The sequence below is a fragment of the Megalobrama amblycephala genome, linkage group LG2, assembly GCF_018812025.1.
Source record: "Megalobrama amblycephala isolate DHTTF-2021 linkage group LG2, ASM1881202v1, whole genome shotgun sequence".
NCBI lineage: Eukaryota > Metazoa > Chordata > Actinopteri > Cypriniformes > Xenocyprididae > Megalobrama > Megalobrama amblycephala.
Window position 1 is genome coordinate 52,433,137 of NC_063045.1, and position 25,059 is coordinate 52,458,195.

General features: G+C 37.5%; 1 protein-coding gene across 14 annotated transcripts in view; it reads right to left on the reverse strand.

Annotated features, from left to right (window-relative positions):
* Positions 1-25,059, reverse strand: part of cux1a (cut-like homeobox 1a) — a 145,588-nt gene that overhangs the window by 87,555 nt on the left and 32,974 nt on the right. For 13 of the 14 annotated variants that reach the window (XM_048180814.1, XM_048180809.1, XM_048180810.1 and 10 more), the window contains exon 2: positions 17,475-17,585. The exons of the other annotated variant lie outside the window; for it this stretch is intronic. In XM_048180814.1, the coding sequence (XP_048036771.1) occupies positions 17,475-17,585 (111 nt within the window). The remainder of the gene's footprint in view (positions 1-17,474; positions 17,586-25,059) is intronic. 14 annotated transcript variants of the gene reach the window in all.

Below are 25,059 nucleotides of genomic sequence, written 5' to 3' on the forward strand. Positions count from 1 at the left end.
AGAATCTGCTAGATTTAACCATATTGGGTAACAAAAAGCGGAGGTGGTGTGCACTATAAAACAATTAAATAAAATACAGAGCAGTAGAACAAACACACAGCGCACGCTTAATGCACATTCACGTCACAAGCCAGGATCATTCAGTAAAAAAAAAAAAAAAAAATGGAACGAGGTCCATCGTTCGCCAAGACTATAAATATATACACACACAACAATTTGTTACAGCTGAGAAGACATCTGTTTCACAGTGTCTGGACGCCGAGCGTGAACTACACTCGCTGTTTAATATAAAACATCAATTTAGTGGATAGGTTTTCAGGCCGTACTGATTCAAGATCAGTATTGAGATTGAGGGACAGAATTGCAGGAAGACTGCCAGCCCACCTCCCTCAGGAGAATCACACAGCCCACAAATCAGTTTAATGTTTCACTGACAGCCATGGCTGTTCACAGGAGGGACCACAACTGTGCAAAGTCCCCCCCCTCCCTCCCCACTGCTGAATAAAGTGAAACTGAAGTCTGTTCTCCACAGACATTCAGACCGGGAGAGAGAAAACGGGGCTCTCTGTGCAAAGAAAGACAATGTAATCTGTGGACAGGAGGAACGGGAGCGACTGTGTCTGGAAGGGCTTGTGGGATTGTGTCTATGGGAAAGAGAAACGCACATGTTGGAAAGGATAGGCTGTATATAAAAAGGAAGAAACGTGTCTGTGCGGAGAGGAGAGACTGTGTTCACTTGTCTGTTTGAAGACGATAGACTGTGTTGTTTGACAATGAGAGACTGTGTTTGAAAAGTCTTTTAAGCTTGTAAAAAGAGGTTGAAGAAAGACTGTTTAAAGAAAAGAGACTGTATTAGCTTGTAAATGAAAGAAGAGCTGGACGATTAATCTAAATAAAAACGATCAAACTTGCGATATGGCTTAGTGCGATTATCAAATTGCAATGGCTGTGATTTAATTACATAAACATATGCATCATGTGTTTCAGAGTCAAGCATGGTACTGTGTTCATTTACATGCATGCAGCTCATGACCCGGTGTTTTCAGTGTCTCAGAGCGGCCCGGTTCACACTAAATGCTGCTCCACACAAACTCATCTCTGCATGTGCTTTGAGTTTGAGTTGCTTTTAACATGCATTTGGAAACACAACATGCGCCAACCATCTTCTCAAACTTGTAATGAGAAGTGCTTATAAACAGTGTTGGGGAAAGTTACTTTTAAAAGTAATGCATTATAATATTGTGATACTTAATTGCGATACTTAGTTACTTTTTAAGGAAAGTAATGTGTTACATTACTTTTGCATTATTTTTTTCTCACCTGGGCTGGGCTGGGCTTGTTGTTGTTTTGTTTTTTTGAATAACAACCAAAAGGTTTTTTGGCAAAGTGAAATTGAATAAGCTTCAGTCTGATCACAAATGTGATGTTTATCTAAAGTCATTTTTGCTTGTTAGCAAAGTGCTTATTAATAAAGTGAGATTAAATACATAAAGTATATTTGTTTAATTTAATATATTTTATTATTGCAGGTTTGTGCAATTTTCTGACACTGCATTTCACTGTTTTCATTCATTTTGCGTAATACTGACCTTTTTTGTGCAAGGGAAATGAGTAAATGCTCACATTTAGTCTAGAACTACAATAACCATGATGTTTGCACACAACGGGCCCTATAATACACCCGGCGCAATGCGACGCAAGGCGCAGCGCAAGTGTGTTTGCTAGTTTGCGTCCGGCGCCGTTCGCGTTTTCCCGTTCAGCGCCACGTCCTTAAATTAGTAAATGCATTTGCGCCAGTTAGTGTGCCCATGGGCGTGCTGGTCTAAAAAAGAGGTGTGTTCAGGCGCATTGCCGGCGCATTGCTATTTTAAGGAGCTGAAAATAGATTGCTTGCGCCATAGACCAACTCAAACCTGGTCTAAAGTCTAAAGTCAATGGCGCAATATTTTTTTGTTAGAGAGCGTTGGTAGAAACTGCGCCTCTGGGCGCGTCCACAGTGCGCGATGACTTTGTTTATTACACACAGGGATGCGCATCACACAAACATACCAAATATTAAAAACAAAAGTATTACAGTGTAAAAGAATATTATTGTGTAGGCTACATAAATATAAAAATGTAATGAAGAATAGTCATTGCGTGTATTAGAATTAGGCTACCTATTTTCAATTCAGCCTATTACTACTTATAATGATGAACGAAATTGGCTAATTAATTGAACAATCGTGCCAATACACACACATATATATTAACTGACTCATCGCGTGTACGCCATGTAAATAGCAATCCGCCATGGCGAGAGCGCATCTTGCTCTTAAAGGGAATGGGAGATGACACTCTGATTGGTTTATTGAATGTTACGCCCATTACTCATTAAGAGAATAGGGACAACCCATTTCAAAAATGTGCCTCCGCGCACGGACCGTTTTTCCGTCGTTAAAATAGCAAAAGTGGATTTGGACACGCCCTGAGTGCACCTGCGCCGTGCGCTTTACACTTTGCGTTTAGATAGGGCCCAACACCTCTGCACTTACTCTCAGTTTCTCCCAACATAGCGACAGGAGAGCTGTCAGTCAACACATTGGAAAAAAAAAATAACTTGCGTTACTAGTTTGAAAAAGTAACTCAGATATTTTGTTGTAAATTTAAAAGTAATGCGTTACTTTACTATAGTTTACTATAGTTACTTGAAAAAAGTAATCTGATTACATAACTTGTAATGCGTTACCCCCAAAACTGCTTATAAAGCAGCTGTTGTCAACGAAAGAGAAGTTTTTTTCCGCCTAAAAAAAAAGGCTTGACTGTTTAACATTTGAAAATGAAGGGGAAAAAACAGCCATCAATATTAGTATTGCAATTTTACAGTTTTACTCTAATAAAAAATAATAATAATATATAGTGAAATATGACATTTTTTTTTGTTTTGAGCATTTTTATTTTGTAATAATAATAATACACACTAAAAACTCCTGGGTCAAAAATAACCCACAGTTTTAACCCAACACAAATAACCCAGAAAATGGGTTAAAGAAATAACCCAGGAGTTTTTAGAGTGTATTATACAATAATGATATATATATATATATATATATATATATATATATATATATATATATATATATATATAATAATAATCATTATTATTTACTATTCATTATTATTTTTATACTGATATATAATCACATTTTTTCTCCAAATAGTGCAGCCCTACAAACAAGCACAGCAAACAGTTAAATCACAATTTTCGTCCAAGAAAAAAAGAATTGTGCAGCCCTAAATGAGAAACTGTTAGCTTGTGACGAGAGACTGTATGTTTCAACAACAAAAAACTGTTAAAACAAGTTAACAAGTTAAAACAAAAACTGTTGGCATCTGAAGTAGACTGTGTAAGCTTTAAAAGGAGAAACTGTTTCTATTTGAAGAGGACAGCCTATATGATAGTTTAAAAAGAAGAAAATGTGCTAGCCTTTAAAATAGATATTAGCTTGTAATATACAGACTGTATCTGTTTGAAGAGAAGAACGCGTGTTCATTTTTTCAAGGAGAGACAGTGTTAGCTTGTAAAAGAGACTGTGTTAGCATATAAAGAACAGACTGTGCTTGTAAAGGAGAAACTGTGTCTGATTTGAGGAGGAGAGACTATGTGTACTTGAAAAATTGAGACTGTGCCTGTATGTGGAGGTCAGCGCGCCCCACTGTAGCAGAGGGAGCACACAGAGCGTAAACACATTAACGTCACTGTGCTGCTGTACGCTCGGCTGCATTCACAGACTCTGACTCATCAGGGCTGGAATGGGAAACAGAGGACACTGGCAAGGGGGAGGCCCAGTGCAGTCACACACTAACAATTGCCATACACTTGCAGACACATCAGTAGACAAACACAAACATAACCGTAAATAAATTATATAGATTATGTTACATATAGAATTTAAGACATTTTATATATTTATAAAAAATTAAAAAAATTAAAAAAGTAAATATGTATTAACATTCTGTAAATATTTATTCATAAAATGTAGCATTCAAAAAAAAAAAAAGAAGCATGTTGCCTCCATAATCCTTATTGGAAGAAGTTTGGCACAACCAGGACTCTTCCTAGAGCTGGCCTCCAGGCCAAACTGAGCAATTTATGGAAAAGGGCCTTGGTTAGAGTGGCGACCAAGAAGCTGATGGTCACTCTAGTTGAGCTCCATGATCATATATGGAGATGGGAGAAACTTTTAGAAGGACAAACCACTGCAACACTCCACCGTTCTGGGTTTTATGGCAGAGTGGCCAGACTCAAGCCTCTCCTCAGTGAAGACACATGGAAAACTTGTTTGCAAAAAAGCACCTAAAGGACTCTCTCAGTCTGTGAGAAGCAATATTCTCTGGTCTGATGAACCTCAGTTCCAAGCATCATGTATGGAGGAAACCATGCACTGCTTATCAACTGCACAATACCATCCCAACAGTAAAGTGTGGTGGTAGCAGCATCATGCTGTGGGGGTGTTCTTCAGCGGAAGGGACTGGGCAACTCATCAGAGTAGAAGGAAGCACAACGCAGCAAAATATTGAGTTAGCCTTAATGAAAACCTAGTCCAGAGCATTCAGAACCTTGGACTGGGCAGAAGGCTCACCTTCCAACAGGACAATGACCCTAAGCACACAGCTAAGACAATGCAAGAGGATCTGAGGAGAAGAATTGCAGAAAATCACCAAATGCAGATGCGTCACATCATACCTAAAAGAGGCTGTAAATGTGCTTTAACTAAGTACTGAGTTACTGGGTTTGAATACTTATGCAATGTACTTATTTCAGTTTTTCCTTTTTAATAAATTTACAGAGTTTTCTGTTTTCTGTAAACAGTCTAACGCAAAAGTTCCTGAAGTGGTAAACAAAATATGTATTGTTTATGTATTATTACACGTTCGGCAATTTAAACAAAACTGCGTCAAAAACACATCCACACAACTGTGATTCAGGAAAAAAAAAATCATCTGGAAAGCATCTGAAAAGGATCAAATCTGAGAGTCTATGTCATGTAGTCCTGCGTGACATTAGAGGTTTACTAGCTGGTTTTACGTCCCGTTACAACCATCACACTTTACACAGTCTTTCATTAGGGGGAGCTGTAAACGTCAACAGCCATTACCTCATCTCCGAGAGCAGAGTCACATGGCCGGCATGACATCAGTCAATGCTCCACACTGAAGAAAATAAAAAAAAAAAAAAAAAAAACACCACACCACACTAACTTACACCTTCGCCTGCCCATTTCTCTCTCACTATAAACAAGGTTTCTGCAGGTGCAAGCGGTCCAGTGGAAATTTCAGTCCCGGTTCGCCCATCGACAGAAACAATATTATCATACACAATAATGGGTTTTCTGTGTTCGGCAAAGCGCAGATTCCATTACAGCTAAAAGCAAACAGTGATGCTGTTGAGTCATGCCTGTTAAGCGCTATAAATACAGAACTGCTCTGTGCTAATGGTCTGTAGCCTTGGCACCTCCAACCGCAGGTGGCAGATGGAGTGATGGGCAGAGACCCGGGCACAGGACAGGGTGGGTGAAGGAACAGGGCAGCCGCATGCATACATCCGAGCACGCTTTGGGCATTGTCACTCAGCACGGGTGAAAATATGGCAGCCACACCCAAATAAAGAGATGACAGGAATGATTGTTGCCTTAGTCAGGCGGCCCTGGCTGTGAGTGCTTAAAATATCCCATGCAAAGCAAACTACTAAAACGGGGTAAGATTTAATGGGCCTAGGAAAGGATGATATGCCAGATCTCTTATGTCACACCAAAATGGGCTGGGTTAAAAATATCGATTTCTTGATAATGATATTGATTCTTAAATCAGAAGAATCAATCTTGCAGTCTATGCTGTTTTCAGCTGATGAATCAAACTTTGTAGCATGCCTCCCATCCAATAACCGCGATAAGCTTTGTGCTTTGTTACTTTTCTATATGAAAAAGTCTTTTTCAAGCCATTTTATTACCATACTGTATAAAATAAAATGCTGTATTGGTGTCCCGATATACTTCAAGTGAAATCGTAGAACTTTGCGCACATATTTACATGTTAATCTAACCATCGCTCTCAGCAGTGTGGGCGGCATCATATATCGCTGGTTGCGTATTTTGAACTTCGTTTTACCCCTAAATGAAGAACAAAAAAGAACTTCGCCATAAGAATACTGGGGGCTTTAACGTGGTGATAGATTTTCTGTAGCCGCTTACGTTCAAACAAAGCGGCAACACAAAGTGCACATGAAATGACCAATTCTTCCTCTTTACTACAAGTTATAGTACAAAATAAACATGAATGAACATCGGAAGGTATGTTGAAAGATACAGCACAACTTTCCGAAATCCATATGCTACATTTACCTCAAAAGTCATTCAATGACCAAAAACTCATTAGTCTGCTAAAAAAAAAATAAACTTTAGAAAAGAGTATTTAACTAAATATGTACACTATTACATATACATAATATTTTTACTTAACCTGTTCATCATTATTTAAGATAAAAACTTTATGACAGCCACCATTTAAATGTTTATATTTCAGAAAACCGAATTGGAGTAGAAACAATTACGTCATTAAAAATTGTTATTATTAGAACATTATGATTATAAAATATTCCTATGTGTAATGTTGTATACAAATCAGTTCATTTTAACCTTTAATATTAGTAATGTAGCAACTGACAGAGTTCCATGTATAGTTTACAGTAGAGTTTCCGCATTCCAAAACAAAAGAGTGCAACGCGGGACAAGTTTTGAATTGCTGAGTGTGGATGCGGGAGGGAAGATACCTGGAAATTGTAAAAAAAAAAAAAAATAGCCTATAGACAGCAGAACGAGATAGAATCTAACCAGACCGGGACTGAAAAATCAGTGTAGACCTCTTCCTACAGGCTTTTGCGGGTAGGAACAGGACAAAATGTGAAAGGTTCGGACTGGAGCAGGATAAAATCTAACATTTTTGGCGAAGTGGTACATAATCTCACGGGAGCGGGATATAAAAATCAATCCCGTGCAGACCTCTAGTTTACAGCATTAGTAGAGACTTTTTTTTTCCTTGACAAAATTTTGAATATCGAATTGAACTGTAATCATATTTGAATCAAATTGCAAGCTTGTGAATCTAAATCTAATTGAATCATGAAATTTGTGTCAATGCCCAGCCCTATTTAGGACTGTTGAAAGGACGCTGTGCAGGTGTGTGTGCGCGTTTACTTTAAGAATCGGTAACCCAAGTCAGACAAAGACCTCCGAGGTACATTAATCAGTAAAAGTAGGTCTCTGTTAGGACATCTAACACTGGGGACCAGGTGATTGAGACTGGGGCCCTTCAGAGGACGGGCTTCCGGAGGTTCAGCGGCGCTGAAAAGCACAGGACAGGCAAGCCTAGTGTTGAAAAGCGGTAAGTGGATCTAGGGTTAATGGCGTCTGTGCATGTGTGCATGCCTGTCTGTGCGCTTATACACACGAAGAGCGTCTTTACGAGTGTGTAGAGCATATGCGTTTAAGTGTGCGTGTTTCAGCGTGCATCCGAGTGCGTCTGACAGCGCAGCCGTTTGCTCGGGAATGATGGAGCACAGCATGAAATCTGATCACACTCCCAAGGCCGGTACACTGCCCACCCAAGGAGATGAAGATGAGTGTGTGGGTTATCGGGTGCTTGCAGACGCTAAAACACACAAACAAACACACGCACACACTCGCGTTCACTGACACAATAATATGTTGTTCAGGCAGAATAAGGTTGCGCAAAAAACCCAAACAAAGAGTATAAGTGTTCTTTGGCACTAAACAATAAGTACTCGTTTTCTAAGAATATGCGTATTCTTTTTCGCTCTACAAACAATAGTAGATGTTTTCTTTGTATTTAAGGACAAAGAACATAATTATTCACTCATGTGAACAATATATAAAGGTTCTTTCATAAACAGGCTAAACAGAGTAAGAATTATATGGTTTTAAAAAAAAAGAAAGGTAAATGACATATACGATGACGATTGTAATCTAATATTTTCTAATATCAAACATCACAAAATGACATTAAGAAGGCAGATGGAGAAAAAAGGCTTTAGGCACTGTGCATGTCAAACAAATTTGAGACTATATGCATTTAACTGCTTACTAAGCGTAATAAAATGGACAGGGGAATTTAGATTCTGGATATATCCGGGCTCTGATCCGAGATCCTCCCAGTCTTGGGGACATTATGGGATTTAAATTGATAGTTCACATAAAAATGAAAATTCTATTATCTTTTACACACCCTCATGTACTGTAAATTAAAAAAATAAAACAAAGATTATTGAAGTAGGTAAGAAAAATACTATCAGATTTTCTACTTCAAAATTTCACAATGAATTCAAAGTGCTATCTGTCATTTAAAAAAAAAAAAAAAAAAAAAGGTTTGTTTTTTAATCCATATAATGAAAGTCAATGGGGCTTAATGTTGTTTCGGACCCCATTAACTTCCATTATATGGGCAACAAATGAAAATCATACAGGTTTGGAATGACACAAGGGTGTGTAAATGATCACAAAAGTTTTATTTTTGTGTGAACTATCCCTTTAAGGCTTGATTTCTGACCACAGGGCTGTAGATTGCAGGGTTTTGAAAGGATCGCTGGGGGTTGCAAAAGGCTCGGCTAACGTGACCAATCTGTTGTCGGCTAGGCCGCCTCGAGAAGACAGATTACTCTTCTCCAGGCAGCTCAGGGACGGACGAACCCCCAGAACTCCAGAGGGAGGGTTCCCATTCCGGCTCCTATTCCCATTCCTTGTCCCATTCCTGTCGGCTCTAATGACCCAGTGCAATATCTCAGCACAAAGGGATTCTAAACAAGGTGGAAAAATTATATTCAGCTCCAGTCATGCATCTTCCAACAGACTCAAGAGTGCTCAGTGTCAGGTTAGTGTACTCACACATGCTCAGTGATGCATTCTGATGGGAAAATAAATGAATCCTTATGACGTCACAGAAATTGGCTCATTTTTGAATATTTCATATCAGTAATAAAGTCACCAGATGGGTGATGATAAACTAGACTGACCATGAACACTAAATATGATAAAATTATGAAGGAATCAGCATTCATTTCAAAAACTACCAATCAAGCACGACCAACAGTGATCTAAGCAAAATTAAAGTCGACTCGCTTTTAAATGTGGGGCAGCGTGATTCATAACAGACACAATATCCAAATGTATAACGCTCAGCAAAGTCCAGTGGTGACTATCAGACAGGAAGCTCTGAGGAACAGCCAATCAAGTCAGCTGAGAAAGACAGGAAGTGGCACACAGTCAAGCCCCATCAGTTCCACTCCAGTCTCGTTCCCACTTTGGCGGAGCAGATGGATCAAATCCTACAGGCACAAATATAATGAACCAGTACATTAAACAAGTGCTCTCAACCTCACAGAAAAACACAAGGAGGGGGAAGGGCGCGGAAAGAAACCATCAACAGATCTGAAGTTTATTTTACTTTTTTTACTCATCTTTTCTTCCCTTGACTCAGCTCTACTATTCTGTCAGGAGGAGATGTATTGCCACTAATGCTAAAACCCCACCATGAACCTGAAGGCTATGCAGAGAGACAGATATCCCTGACCCGTCTCTCCCACACAAGCCTTTAGTAGGTCAGCCCCTCTTCAAGGATACCATGTAAAAGCAAATCACTTCTGACAGGACACAGAAGAACTTTGAGCATTTTTTTTTATGAAAATGGAGAATGTTATCTCATTCAAATATATATAACAAACATTCAAAAAATTATCCAATAAAACTAGTTGCAATGTCCATTATGAACATTATGGCACTGTATATACACACTATCGTTCAAAAGTTTGGGATCAGTAAGATTTTGTGTTTGAAAGTTTTTGAAAGTAGTCTTTTATTCGGACCAAGGCTGCATTTAAAAAATACAGTAAAAACAGTAATATTTTGAAATAGTATTTTCAAATTTTCTATTTTAGCTGAATTTTCAGCATTATTAGTCCAGTCATCAGTGTCACACGATCCTTCAGAAATCATGCTGATTTGCTGCTCAAGAAACATTTCTTAACATTATCAATGTTGAAAACAGTTGTGCTGCTTAATATTGGAGTATGTGGAAACCGTGATACATTATTAAGATTCTTTGATCAATAGAAAGTTCAAAAGAACAGCATATATTTAAAATACAAATCTTTTAAAAATGTCTTTACTGACACTTTTGACCAATTTAATGCATCCTTGATGAGTAAAGGTGATAATTACTCACACCAAACTTTTGAATGGGAGTCTATAATAAAAACAACATAGTATTTTAATTAATTAAATATTATGTATATATTACATATTACTTCTAAACAAACAATATTTAGTCTGATTATTCTTACATTGCCGTTTAAGCAATGTATTAAGTCGCAATTCCAGAATTCCAGTTTTAAAAATGGCAACCAAGTTTAATATACACAAAATATTGAGAAAGAGCATGATTAAACATGACTGAAACCCTGAATAAGATCTGTTGATCCAAGATAGACTAAACATGTGCAAACGTCCCACAGGGAAACTATTGCTCACCGATTACTTTTTCATAGATCAAAAGACTTCATGAGGTTCTCAGTAGTGGTTAAACGGATCATTGTTGATCCGTACGGACCAAGCCCCGCGGTTCGGCACGCATGTGATTCGAGGATCGATTGCAAGTTTAACCGCAATAGAGTGAAAGGTTATTATTTGCATGTGTTTTGTCTTGCTAGTTTACACATTAAATAGATATAAAACCATTCCAGTGCTAGAAGAGGCAAAAGAGGATTTAATTCGGTATCGCACGCCACGCTGTTATCGGTGAGCACAGACGCACATACAAGGCTCGCGCGCACACAGAGAGAGAGAGAGGCGCGTTTCAGATAGCTCGCAAACTCCAAATTGATTTCTCTTTCGCATCCTCAATGCACTTGGATGGACACATAGACGCATTATGTCAGTCAAAATAACCCTCTCTGCAAGTATTCTCGTAAACACATTCGGTTATGTTAATTGAACGAGGTGAGAATTCGGATGTGTATTTATCAGATGTGTGCGTGCATGGGGTCTTATAAAAACCTGCTGTTGTCTGTCATGTAAATCAAACAACAAAACACAGCTTTAACAAAGATTAAATTTATCCAGTGAACAGTGTTATTTTACATTTAATTATTACATTTTTGTATACTAAAATTAATACTTTATTTGTAACTTTGTTGTATTTATCAATGCTTGTAACTGATGTACAGTATTTGTTCTTTTTACAGTCTGTTGCTTTTAATAATGTATTAGTCAGGCTAGTAGTTTCTGTGGTATCGGAATAGTTAAAGTGGGCTAAGTAATAAATGCAGTTACCCCCCCAACCTCCAAATTTAAAAAAAAAAAATTTGTGCTGATCCGAAAAATGATCCGATCCATGACTTAATAACAGTGATATGATCCGAACCGTGAGTTTTGTGATCCGTTGAACCACTTCTCAGTGCTTTATATTTCAGTATCAAGTATCGTTATCAACTTTGAATAAGTATCAACTTCTGTTATTTCTATCAAAATTAAAAGAAGAAACAAATGAGACAACAGTGATGAAAAATATTTAAGTTCATACTGAAATCTCTGACTTTTGATTGCAGACTTTCATATTATGGCTATTCCGCAGTTTATATTGTTATCTTCTGAAACTGTAATGGAGACACATGTGAGATTATTGGGGAAAAATTAGACAAAAGTCTCCTCGTGTAATCTCACTGCAGTCTAGGAGAAACAATTGACATATATAAAGAAACACAATGATTTTTCTTTCCTACTGGCTGTGAAAACACTTCATCGGTCACGTATGAATATAGTAAACGGCTCGGGTCTATAAACCGGATATGTCGACCCCAGACCTCACTGGATTCTGCCTCCCAGCCCCCCGTCTCTCCATTACAGTGTCAACATCAAAGGCATTTTTCAGTGTGCTAGTCACACAATGCTCTCTCTCTCACTACCTCTACACACAGAGATACACAAACACACGCACACACAAATACACTGTAACAAATTCAGTCTTTGGTAAATACCCTAACGTCGTGTTACGAACGGGACGGCTATAATTAACAGTGTAAGACGCCAGTCTGCCAGTGTGGGCGGCGTGCCAGTGGATCAGCCCTAATTACTGTATTCATTTTGTCAGGCCCATTCAGTTCACAGCTCTCTCTGACCAGCCCTGGCAGCCAATGAAATCTCTGGACACTAACATCACAACGTCCAGAGGCCAACCAGCCGTCCCCTTTAAGGCAACATCAAAGCCAGTGAAGGAGCAAAAATCAAAATGGCTGATGCACACACAGCAAAAAAAAAAAAAAAAAAAAAAAAGACACACTTTACTTCAACTGACTCAATGTTCTTTGTAGTGGCCTTTGACGCTGAGATTCAGCAGATGAAATATCAATGCGCAAGTAGACAATATGATAGAACTTCTCACTAGATTAATGCCAGAATTTAAGAATTAGCTCTTTAAATTCATGAGTTGGACTGTATTGTTCACAACCCACAGGAAGTTGAATTGGAATGGTAGAAAGAGGAATTTACTAAATTTCAATTCAAAGAAAATATACATTTTTCGACAAAATAATTATTTTTAATTAATTATGACTATTTATTCCCTGATATGTACTTTTTTGCATTGGATTTCTAAAAAAAAAAAATAATAATTATAACTTTTTTTTTTTAAATGAAAGTTAATTTATTAAACAATTAAAAAATGTAAAAAAAATATATATAAATAAATATATATATATGGGTGTTTTTTCAAATACTGAATTTTATTAATATCAAGTAATGTTTAATATCTTAGTATTTTGTGTATGTTAATGAGTTATTCATACTAAAAATATAATTATTTAAAAAAAAAATTATTATAAAGTACACTTATATCAGTCACATGAGTTTCTTTGAATTTTATTCCATTTTAGATAAACTTCCTTGAACTTCCTTAGTAAAACATTCTCAATTTAATTGTAAATGACACACAAGGCTGTTTATCATATAAAACATCAAATAAAGTCAGTATATTCAATGAAAATTAACCATATTTCAATTCTTAATACACATTTCTGATCTTACGAATGTTTCATCAGTGCACAAAAGTTAAAAAAATAAATAAATAGTAATCTTTTATTGCGACTTTCCTTTAAAGGAATTTTCAAGCCCTATCCTCCAACCACCTGCCATATAGAGACCGACCACTTTTCACTATCTAATGAAATCTTTATATATAATATCAAGTCCCACCCTACATTTTTGTAATTGAATATTGTTTAACTCAAAAAAATGCCACATTACGGAGGTTGAGAACACCTTGTATGTTCACTTTTACCATCTGTGTGGTTCATTCATCATCAAACACTCAGCGTAAAGTTTAAATGCGCTCTTCAAGTTATAGTGTTTGCATATGGTGCAACACTCTCAGCAAAAATGCAAAAAATTTGATTTTTATCAATGGTGTCTAATGCACAAACTCAAAATATGTGAGCTAGAGGGGAGGGAATGCACATGACCTTATGAAAATATTTCCATCATGCAGGCAGCTCTGAATATAATTTCAGTGCCGACACACTGGTCTCTTTCAGTCTCCATCACATCCTATTTAAAACTCCATCTAAATGAGCATGCGAAAGCTAAACGAAAATAGGGCCAAATGCTGTGGTTGTTTGGGTTAAATATTTATGCGTTCGAAAAAAAAAAGACAAAATGAAGTGATCTGTGGCAAATTTAACGGCTGCTTAGGATTATTTATTTCACAGGTGCACGCCGAGCAAAACACAGACGTTACGTAATCGGTTGGAAAATAACGGGTCATCCTAACAAATCCCTATCTGTCACATTGACATCACATAGCGGACAATAAACTTTTCAACCTGCATCCTGAGGCGAAGCAGAACCATGAAGGAGCTACATAAATAACAAGTCAATAACAATTACACAACAGCAGTGGAACATTAGTAGACTGAAAATGGAAACGGATATGGAGAGACAGAGAAACAAAAATGGCAATTCATCTGTCTACATATATACAGACATGTTTTGAAAACTTTAAACGCACAGTTCATCCAAACGTGAAAATTGTGTCATTATTTCCTCATGTCATTCCAAACCTGTATGATTTTCACAAAAGGCGGCATTTTAAATAACACACTGCTCACTCTATTCTGTGCATTTACAATGAATATGGACTGGAGATTTCAAGTTTCAAAAAGTACACAAATGCACCACAAAGCATCGTAAAAAAAATTTCAAAAAACCTGTGTGCTATATTTCAAGTCTTCTGAAGCCATTAGAGTGTTGCGTGACTAACAAACCAAAAAACAAAACAAAACAAAATACACACACACTAATATTCCCCTAAAGTGGGCTGTTAATGCTGGAGTCAGTGAGTGGAACTTAAAGTCAGCATGAAATCAAAATTGGCCCTATTTTATTTGTTAGCACACATAACTAATCTTGTGGTAAACAATTCATCATTGCAAGTTAATCCACAATTATTTTTTTTGCCTTCGTAATCTTTAATCAATGACCTGATCATGACATCAGTTTGACTGCTTGGGTAGAGCATTGCTTTAAACTGTTGAATGGAAAGCCTACTTTTCTAGAGCCAATCAATTCCCAGCATGAAAATATAAGCCACACCCTCTATTTAACTCATTCAGTATTTTTCCATTTCACTAAGAAAATACATCACAATACTGTAGGTTAAGTAGGTTACCGGTTCACGCTGATTTTAAGAACTGAATCAGTCCAATTCATGAACAAATAATTATACTGTGGATCAGAGATTTATTAAAAAGATTTGTTTGAAAAGTAAAATTTGTTCAGTTCATTTGGTTGGCATGTAGCGTACATATTTCGTATAGCAAATTTAAATATGACATTTGTCAATTATACATTTTATTATATTACATATTGTATGACCATTATTATTAAAATATAATTAAATCCATGAAAATCTATTAAACTTACAAAATTTGATATTGCAAACTAAATTCTACCATATTAAAACCACATTTACAAATACATTTTAGAATTATAGACCCAAAAATGATGAATGCATAAAACTTATGTGATGAACATCATCCATCAGTACATAAACATCTGAGCAAAAGCTAATGATTTTGCACACAAGTAGTTTTGGACTACCCACTTGACTTAATAAATCAAAAAAAGTCAGCAAAATTTCACCTTTTGTGATTCACAAAAGAAAGTTTTGCATGACAATCACATGACAGAATTTTCATTTTTGGGGCGATTTGTTCCCTTAACTGGCGGAACCTGACGCAAATTTACGAGTAAATTAAGCACAAACAGCTTCAACAGCTAAAAACAGCTGATACGACAAAGACCATCAAGGTTAGATTATGGCTTGCCTTGTGTCAGTAGAAACGGTACAGTAAGGTAGCCATGGCACATTAATTCCACATCCAGCAGTCCAGCCATTAAGGTAACTTTCCAACTTCCCTCATCAGAGATAGAATTTCCACCTCTCTGACTGAGGCCCTTGATGTCTTGCACCTTGGGTACCGGGCAGAGAAGTACTCAGATGGCCTTTTTTTTTTTTCTTTTTACAGGGTTCACAGAATCTCCGAACGCGTGGCCTCCCAGCCAAAACCCCCAGCACGATTAATTTAGTAACGGGTTATTAAGCTCAGACATAAATTGCAGCCCTGGACATTTTAAATGGAAAAGGGGGACTGATTTATTGAGGCTCCGGAGACAAAACAGGTTTTTTATTTTCCATTTATTCATCGGCACTCTCTGGGAGTGGTAACTCGTGAGGAATTCGCAAAACGAGAGGCAGGAAAGAGGGAGCGAGAGGGAGGAGGGCAGGAGGCGACGGCAACCGTGATCAAAGATAGTGTAGGCCGGAGCACTGCGGTGCCCTTGAGTTCTCGACACCACAGATGGGTTGGCAGAGACTTCTCAAAACCAAATACAGTAAGGAATTATACGGATTTGCCGTTTGGAAGATTGGAGGCACCTGTCTGAAATCTTTACAAAAGCACTCTTAGGCTGATAAGGATATTATTAATCAAAGACTAAAAGAAAAGCCCAGGGTTATTTTGAACTCTAGATGTCTTCTGACAGCTGTCTGATGTCTCTTTCTCTTCTTTCTTTACCTTCATTATGACTGAATGATGCAATTACTACATCCTGATGACCGGCACTGTTCTGACCCATTAGATACAAAATTTTGTCTACTGTAAAATACTAAATTTAAGACAAATAATCAGCAAGCACATAAATAAACAGCCTCAGACGACTGAACAAATGGTCAATAGATGCAGAATTTAGTATAACATTTGTATATAATATTGTATTTTTATACATTTTATACTGTTTTTTAATTTATTATATTACATATTGTATCATTATTATCATTACTAGTAGTATTAGTAGTAATACAATTAATATGAATAATATAATTTTATTAAATCAATTAATGTATTCAATAAAATTGCATAGGGCTAAATAATATAAAAGATATTTGTACAAAATGCGATATTTCATACAATTTTCAGATTTCCTACTTAATTCCGCCATAAAAAAGGACAGATTCCATTGCTTTTGTTAAACATTCTATCTGGATTTTTTTTTTTTTTTTAACAAATAAAATTTCAGTATAAAAGTCTCACAATCGATAAATGCGTCGTCACGAATGTCACTCAACAATGCATTGACGTAAAAGAAAGCTAACGCTCCATGAGATTCAAGATTTTGAGTCTGTAGTAGAGACAGAGTCTATAAACATCATATCCACACATTAAGAATAATCTGTTTCTAAACAGAACAAACATCTGATAACTATCCTGATCCAATAGTCGTGATGTTCTCCAACTGTCAGGGCATGTTTGTTTCAGAACTCTATCAGATCAGAGAGGGTTTTCAGTAAATAAAGAATCACTGATCCTTACTGTCTTGCTAACATGCATCGTCGGTTTTTCCTCTGGAACATGACCTCACAGACAACCCTATGGTCTGGACACGACCGTTCGCCGCTATTCATGCAGACCAAGTATTCCCTAAATGGATAAACCATAATATCCTCTGGTTTCTCTGCCACTGACCTCTCTTACGAGGCCATGCCGAGTTTCAGACAAGTGCAAAATCCGAAAAGTAATCTAACAGCGTGGCCGTGCTCTAGAACTCAAGTGGAACAATTGCAATAACAAGAATGCAACTCTACAGGGTGCACATTTAAAATCATGTAAGCAGTAAAAATGAATGTAGATTGCAAGAAGAAGAATATCAACTGATATGAAAAGCCAAAACATGGTGCTTCACATGTACCCAGGAGACCAGGAAGTGCCAGTCCAGACATATGACAATTAGGCACTCAAATTCCCCTTCGCTCCACTACCTTTGAGCTTCCTATCATTTGGAGAATCATCTCTCACTCCATTTCTCACTTTCGCTCACCTCTGGAGTATTCTTCTTGAACTCGCGGCTTTGGTCGATGAGTTTTTTCCTGGACTGCTCGCTTTCATCCTGTCTGTTGGCTAGGGCTGTGGCGGTGGCATCCAGTTCTTTCTGAGGACAGACAAGGGAAACGATTCACGTGAGGTTCCAGAGCAACGATTTTAGTCAATAAATGACATGACATCAGTGAGCAGTGCCTAAATATCAACCTTGAATTTACAGAATTGGCAATCATTTCAGTTTTCTGATTTTTAGAACCAATTTGTCTTTCCTATGACAATCAGATGAAAAGGGTAAATATGTAAAAGTTATAATTCTTTTATTATTTAAAGATCATTGAAAAGAACCAGCTGATCCAATTTATAATGTCAACAAAAATAATTCAACAAGTTGGATTCAAAATGTCAACTTAACCAATTCATGAATGATTTGTTCAGTCTGAATTTTGAGAAAGGAAAAGAAAGCTTTATTTCAATTATGAAGCATCGATAAGATCCAGTTGATTTGATTCACTAAATGATTCAGTGAGTTGGATTCAAATTGTCAGCTTAAAAATATATTTGTGAATGAATTGCTCAGTTTGAATTGTGAATCAAATCAACTAATTTGTTGAAAAGAACCAGTTGATTCAATTCACAATTTGGGCTAAATTTAGTTAGTTGAATACAAACGCTGCATCCAAAATTGAATACTTCCCTGCTATATAGTATATGAAAAAGAGTATGCCGAAAGAGTAGTATGTCCGAATACATAGTATCCGAAAAACAGTAGGCGAAAAGTCTACTACAAGATTCTCAAGTGCGCATTAGATGGACACTTTACAATCCCATAAGGGCACGGGAGGGGATTTATGAATGGAAGTGAAGCGACGCAACTGACAATGGTAGGTCATGTGACAGTAACAACATGGTGGATGTAGTACATCCGCACTTTTTTCATACTACCCATATTCATACTAGTAGAGTGTACGTAAATTCAAATGCAGTACCTACTCAGTACGCAATTTTAGACGCTGTGAACATGTCAACTGATTTGTAAATGAATCATTCAGCCCAAACTGTGAATCAGATCAACTGTTTCAAAATTACTACTTGGCACCACTCTATAATGAGGTTGGCAATACCAATTTTTTTGTCCACAAGCACAGTCATCGACCTCAGACCTGTCGCACCCGCCATGACCAAAAGCTGTAAAAACAATACGAAAGTAGCTTCACACCAAACAACACGTCTATTTTGCAGAAAACACGTGTTTTATAAGGTGTGACAATACTGCTCGGTATGCACCTGCAGGCATAATTCAGCCATAAACCACTCACTCAAAGGGACCAATCAGAAGCACAGAAAGTTGCGACAAACACACCGTGATTGGCCACCGCATCCATCAGTCACCTACAACACCCTGCAGTCCCACCCTCGATGGGCCTCATGAAAAGTCAGCAGTCTGCGGTCCCTGCCGTCCCACTCCTCTCCTCTCAACAGCAGGGAGCTGAGCTAAAGAATATCGTCTGACATCTGGGAGCCAGATGCTGGGAACAAATCAACTTAATTAGGCTGGAACTCTGTGCGCCAGACTCCCCAAACCTCCAACACAACAACTGGGGGGCTGAGTCACCACAGTCTCGCCCCAGTTTTACTCTCCTCTGTTATTATCACCTCCTCCTTCCACATAGGAAGACACATGGCTCCGCAAAGCACTCTGACGGAGCGTCGTTCGGCTAGTCTGGCAAGGTAAAAGCACGAGGGCTGATCTCCAGGGACGAATCTGGTTTTAAAATACCATCCCTAGAGACGGGTGTGGATCATTGGTTTCTGGGTCAATGGGACATGTTTTAGATAAAAACGTCATGCTATGTAAGTGGGATATGGTTCTGCTCTTCCTAAACGACTTGTTATTAAAACAAGCAGCGAGACTGTGACGGAAATAAATTGTGACATAATGCATTTACCCTAACAATGCACTGACGTGACATGTACGCACGGTATGCGAGCACTATTAAGGGTAGCTTATATACATTACCTCTCCATAATCATGATATATATTCTTGTCCTACACCATAATGCGATTTGTGCAGCCAAAATTACAGGAAATATGAATCATAATACAGTAAAGATTACGCTTCCAAAATCGTTCTGAACTGTGAATCAGATATCAAGGGGTTCAATGAAAAGAATCTGTTTATTTGATTTACAATTTTGACTATTTAAACGATTAAGTGAGTTGCATTCAAAATATCAACTTCAGAACTGATTTGTGAATGTAATAATCATGATATATATTCGTATCTTGCGCAATTTTTCAGGTTGTGCAAACAAAATTGCAGCAAATATAAATCGTAATACACTAAAAATTTGCGCTTTCAAAGCTTAGGAAGCGACTTCAGTGAAGTATCAACTTTGTCTCAGATGTTTCTCCTAAAATTCCTTGGGGAAAATAAAAATTCACACAAATGAGACTGCTGGCATTCAGAAACAGTATAGGGCGGGCTATAAAATTAATGTGCATATAACAGCGCAGATGATTGGTTTTGAAAGAATCAGAAATATTTCAATTTATGTTAAGGTCTTTGGTATCTGAGCACAGTTTGAGACTGTCTTTTCTGAAACTCCAAAAAAGACACATGTGAGTTTCCTGGGGTCTTTTCTTCTCAGAGACTTAATAAAAACTCTTCATTTAATCTCACTGCTGTCAAGGAGAAACGTTTGAGAGATTAAAGAGTGCAATTTTTCTTTCCTATTGGTATCAATAGTGGTAATGCCCCCTGGGGTATTCCATCCAGCCCCCCTGGTGTAGTTCAAGGAAGCCCTGTAGCCCTCCAATGAGAGTCGTTTATATAAAGGACCAAATTGTTCCCCATAATAGCTTTATAATTTTCCTAATGGAAGAATTCTGCTGGCTCAGGCGGCGGTGCTTGTCTTAGTTAATTTGTTCGGTAGTAAACGCTGATGGAACAGATTACAGGGCTCCCCAGAGAGCCAGGCCCTGCCAGATACTATCAGCTGCATATGCAGCAGGGAAACGTCAGCGAGGCCTCTCTCTCCCTGTCTCTCGCTCTCTCTCTCTGTATAGCTGCTGTTTTTTCTTCCCTCGTTCTCTCATAACCTATCTTTCTCACAGGCCATTAGATTTCCTCCTCTCTCTCTTTATAACTGCCAGTGTCGCTGTGCCACAGAGCACCTGAGCACTCAAGAGGGTCAACAGCTCAGAGGCAGTCAGGAACAGATAAAAACAAAGCAAGATTCTAACACAGGTGAGAGGACGGCAGACACACTTCTGTCATGGGAGCTGTACTGTAACTAAAAATGGTGGATATAATTCTGAACAAATGGGTTTATAATTCTGTTAGCAAGAAAAGCTGGTTAAGCGAACACAAATAAAAAAAACATCATTCATTGTCATTGCACATTATTCCATCTTCGATAAAAAAAATATGTAAATCAAAATATAATTATTTTTACCACCTCTAAAACAACTCATCAGTTTGGATGACATCAAGCCCTCCTATTTTTTTAACTCCACTCTTCCAACCTGGCTTCATTCTGATATGAAACAACCACTTTTCATGATTCATTCCATTCCCAATAGGTGAAATCTGGCCCTATATTTTTTATCATTTAACATCCTGTTTCTTTTTTTTTTTTTTTTAAGAACTGCATGATATAAAATCAATATGTCAAATCATGATTACTGTGATTTTTAAAGCAAAAGTTTGTTTTAACATTTGAAAATGAAGAAATTAAGAACAAATAATAGTATTTTGATTTTACAATTATACTATAATACTTTTTTAACTCTTTTGTACAATAGTATTACTATATTTTTATTATTTTGTAGTATTTTTTAGTATAGTATACATTCTTTTATATTGATTGGATCAAAAACTGTGGGAATATGGCCTATGAAACTCAAGTGGGCTCTGTTCACTTTGATTATTAAAAGAGGCTTGAGTTTGTTCTTGTAAAGAGTGAACAGGAGCTTTTCCCAAATTGTTCAGCCCTATAAGGATGGTTTACACCCAAATGCTTTGGTGTTAAAATATCAAAATAATAGTTTTTCCCAATATCGTGCAGCCCTACAAAGTATCGAGGAAGTAGGCAGTAAGTTGCATGTATGCTGGAGCATGTGCACTACCCCACCAGACAGCGTCCAACAGTTTCAAACTTTTTTAAAAAGTCAACGGCAACACAAAAGTGGCACTGAGGCATTTTTGTGTGGAACAGAGATTGATTTTTCCTCCTCACTGCCCTTTTAAAAAAAGTTGTAAAAAGCCCCAAAATAAAAAATAAAAAAAATGTCCCGTGTACTCGAGTTAGCCAAAAAGATTTTACAGTTTGAGGTTTTTTATAGCTTGTCCTTTAATCATTTGGTCTAAAAAAAGGTGACCTGATTTCTGAAGGGTATGACTTTATACTTAGGTGAAAAAAACAATAAAGACAAGTGCGTGTGTATGTGTGTGTTTTGAAAGGCACCAACGGCTGCCATTAGCACAGATAGAGCTAATCTATTTTTACGCCGGCATAGCCGTTAAGCCCTTTATCAAAGTCTTTGCTATTGCTGCTACCATTTATAACAAACCTGCTTTGTGTGAGCAACTAATCTCAACGCTGACCCGCCGCTTTGAGCTCTGACTCTGTGTACGCTGTAGTGGGGTCTGTTAAACACCTAAGCCAAAGATTTGGCAGCAGAAGTTTGAACTTAACCTTGTCATGTCCTGAAAAGAGATCCCTCGACATTGAGTTCGAGTTTGTGACCTCTAAAGACTGAATAATGCATTTGACCCCTTAACTGATGCTTTGGAGTTAGTAAGAGTAAAGCAAAGGGCATAGCGCCATTGATGTGTGACTTTACCCACAAAATGAAGAACCATATTAATATTGTTTTTCACATAAATGGGTCAATGTGCCCTCAGACCTGAAGTGCCGGTCCTGTGAACGATGATTTAATTGCTCCTTGGGGAGTAAGAACGTAAGAACAATGAGCAGAGGGAAACTTGACCTATGAAGTCAACATTAAAGTTTTGTCAATAAAAGTAACCTTTTGCAAATAACACACAATTTAAATATACAATATTTGCCCCCTCAAACCACCTGCAAGTGATTAGCAAGTAGCAAAACAGCTCATAGCAATGCTGTAGCTCTAGCGCTAGCTCATAGCTGTGATGTTTCTTAATTCTACTGAATATTTAAGACAAAATATGATAAGTCTCACACACAAACTTCCTATTTCAAAAGGAAATACATTAGTACAAGAAAGAAACCTGTACTTAAGCAATTTCATTACACATCACTTCAGTGTTAGCAGAGTAACTAAGCTAATGAAGGGGCCGTTTATACAAAACCATTCTCAATTAAAAACAGACAACTTTTTTTGTTTTGGCCATTCATTTACACAACAACGCCGTTTGGGGGCCTGAAAACAAACTTTACAAAACTGGTTTCCAAATTAAAAAAATGACATAGCGCAGTTCCCTGACGTAGTCCAAAAGTTTTAAATAGTATTTTAGGTTTAAATGAGTCATGATAATTTTTTAACTGTAGTTAACTAATTCTATCCCAAGAACACCACACTGGAAGTGGTCAACAATGTGTAAATGTGTAAAAAGCAAATTCACTTGTTAAATATCTTTGCAGAAATAAGAAATAGAGACAAATATTGTGTAAACCTGACTTGAACATAACCTAGATGTTCAGAAATAATAGTATAAAATAGGAAAAATGGAAAATATTTCTTAAGGCCGTGACACACCAAGTCAACGTCAAAGAACTAGCGGTGACAAAAGCTGACTGTGTTGCCGCCTTGTGTAGGCTGCATCTCGGTCAAAAAACTGCGCTTGAAAACATCAAAATGATTACAGGCGACTGTTAACAAGCACGTGCATTCTGAAGCAGTGTTTAAGGAAATAATTGTCTATATCAGTATCAATAGCCTATATTCATCATTCAAAAGAAGAAAGCGCAACTAGGACTGCAGATATACAAACTGTAAACAAAGCAGCGTTTGCTTACCATTTTGAATATCAATTACGCTGATATGGTGTCTTGACTTCTTTGCTCGCTTTTTTATCCTTGTGCACTGACTTGTTTACTAAGCTGAGCAGCCAATCAGAGTTCTCTCTCTTACCGATGGCGCTGACGCCAACGGACACCAATTCAACATGTTCAATAAGCCAAAATACCCCAGACGATGTCCAACAAGCTCCAAAGAAATAGTGCGATGACACGGTTTTTGTTAAGCAGGATGACTAATGACTGAAAGTTACACAAATCATGGATTAGTTCACTTCAGAATTAAAATTTCCTGATAATTTACTCAGCCCCATGTCATCCAAGATGTTTGTGTCTTTCTTTCTTCAGTCAAAAAGAAATTAAGGTTTTTGAAGAAAACATTCCAGGATTTTTCTCCATATTGTGGACTTCAACAGTTACCAACAGGCTGAAGGTCCAAACTGCAGTTTCAATGCAGCTTCAAAGGGCTCTACACGATCCCAGCCGAGGAATAAGGGTCTCATCTAGCGAAACGATCGGTCATTTTCTAAAAAAAATAAATAAAAATGTATACACTTTTTTAACCACAAATAGTCATCTTGCACTGCTCTGTGATGCGCCACGCTTTACGTAATCACATTGGAAAGGTCACATGTGACGTAGGCGGAAGTACCGCAGTAGGGTGAAAAACTCCATCTCATTTTCTCGTCCAAAATCTGACATCGTTGTTTTACCTTTTTTTGTAAAGGGCGTTTGACTTGGACACTGGACCGGTACTTTTGCCTACATCACGCTTGACCTTTCCAATGTGATCACGTAATACGTCACCACTATATGGAGAAAGATCTTGCAATGTTTTCCTCAAAAACCTTAATTTCTTTTCGACTGAAGAAAAAAAGAAATAAACATCTTGGATGACATGGGGGTGAGTAAATTATCAGGAAAATTTTATTCTGAAATGAACTAATCCTTTAATTTATGATTGTAATTGTCTCTGTATTTACTTTTATAGTGTACAATTGCATTTACAACAAGCTATCAGGTATTTGAATGCATTTTTTTAAAAGAAAAACAACCGATTCAAGTTTGATTCAAACATTTACCAAACCACAAGCATTACGACATGGTCTGATCTGTTCAGTTCCTTCCTTGTTCTGAGTCTTGAATTACACACACAGTCTGAAAAAGTTCAACAATGACCTAATCGCACTGCGCGAACAATGCATTTGTGTCAGTAGTCTATGATACACTAAATCTTCCTGTCTCTGTTAGCTTAGATGGCTTAATTGCAAATCAAGGTTTTGGCATGCCGTCAAGATCCACTATCACACAGCAACAATCAGACAAAGGCGTTTGAGTAATATTGTTTGCGGGAGGTTGTGATAGCGCAGAAACTTCACACTGTGGCATGCGGTATCCAATCAAGTCCACCGCATTCACAGAGCTTTATAATGTGAGAGCCCACTGTTGCAACCCCTGGGAACACGCACAACCACACGCACGACGCGCTCGCATACACAAAATCTGTGAATAACAAGGGACCGTGGGGTTGAGTCTCATTAGATATGGACAAACTACAGACCAGACTTCATTTCCATCCA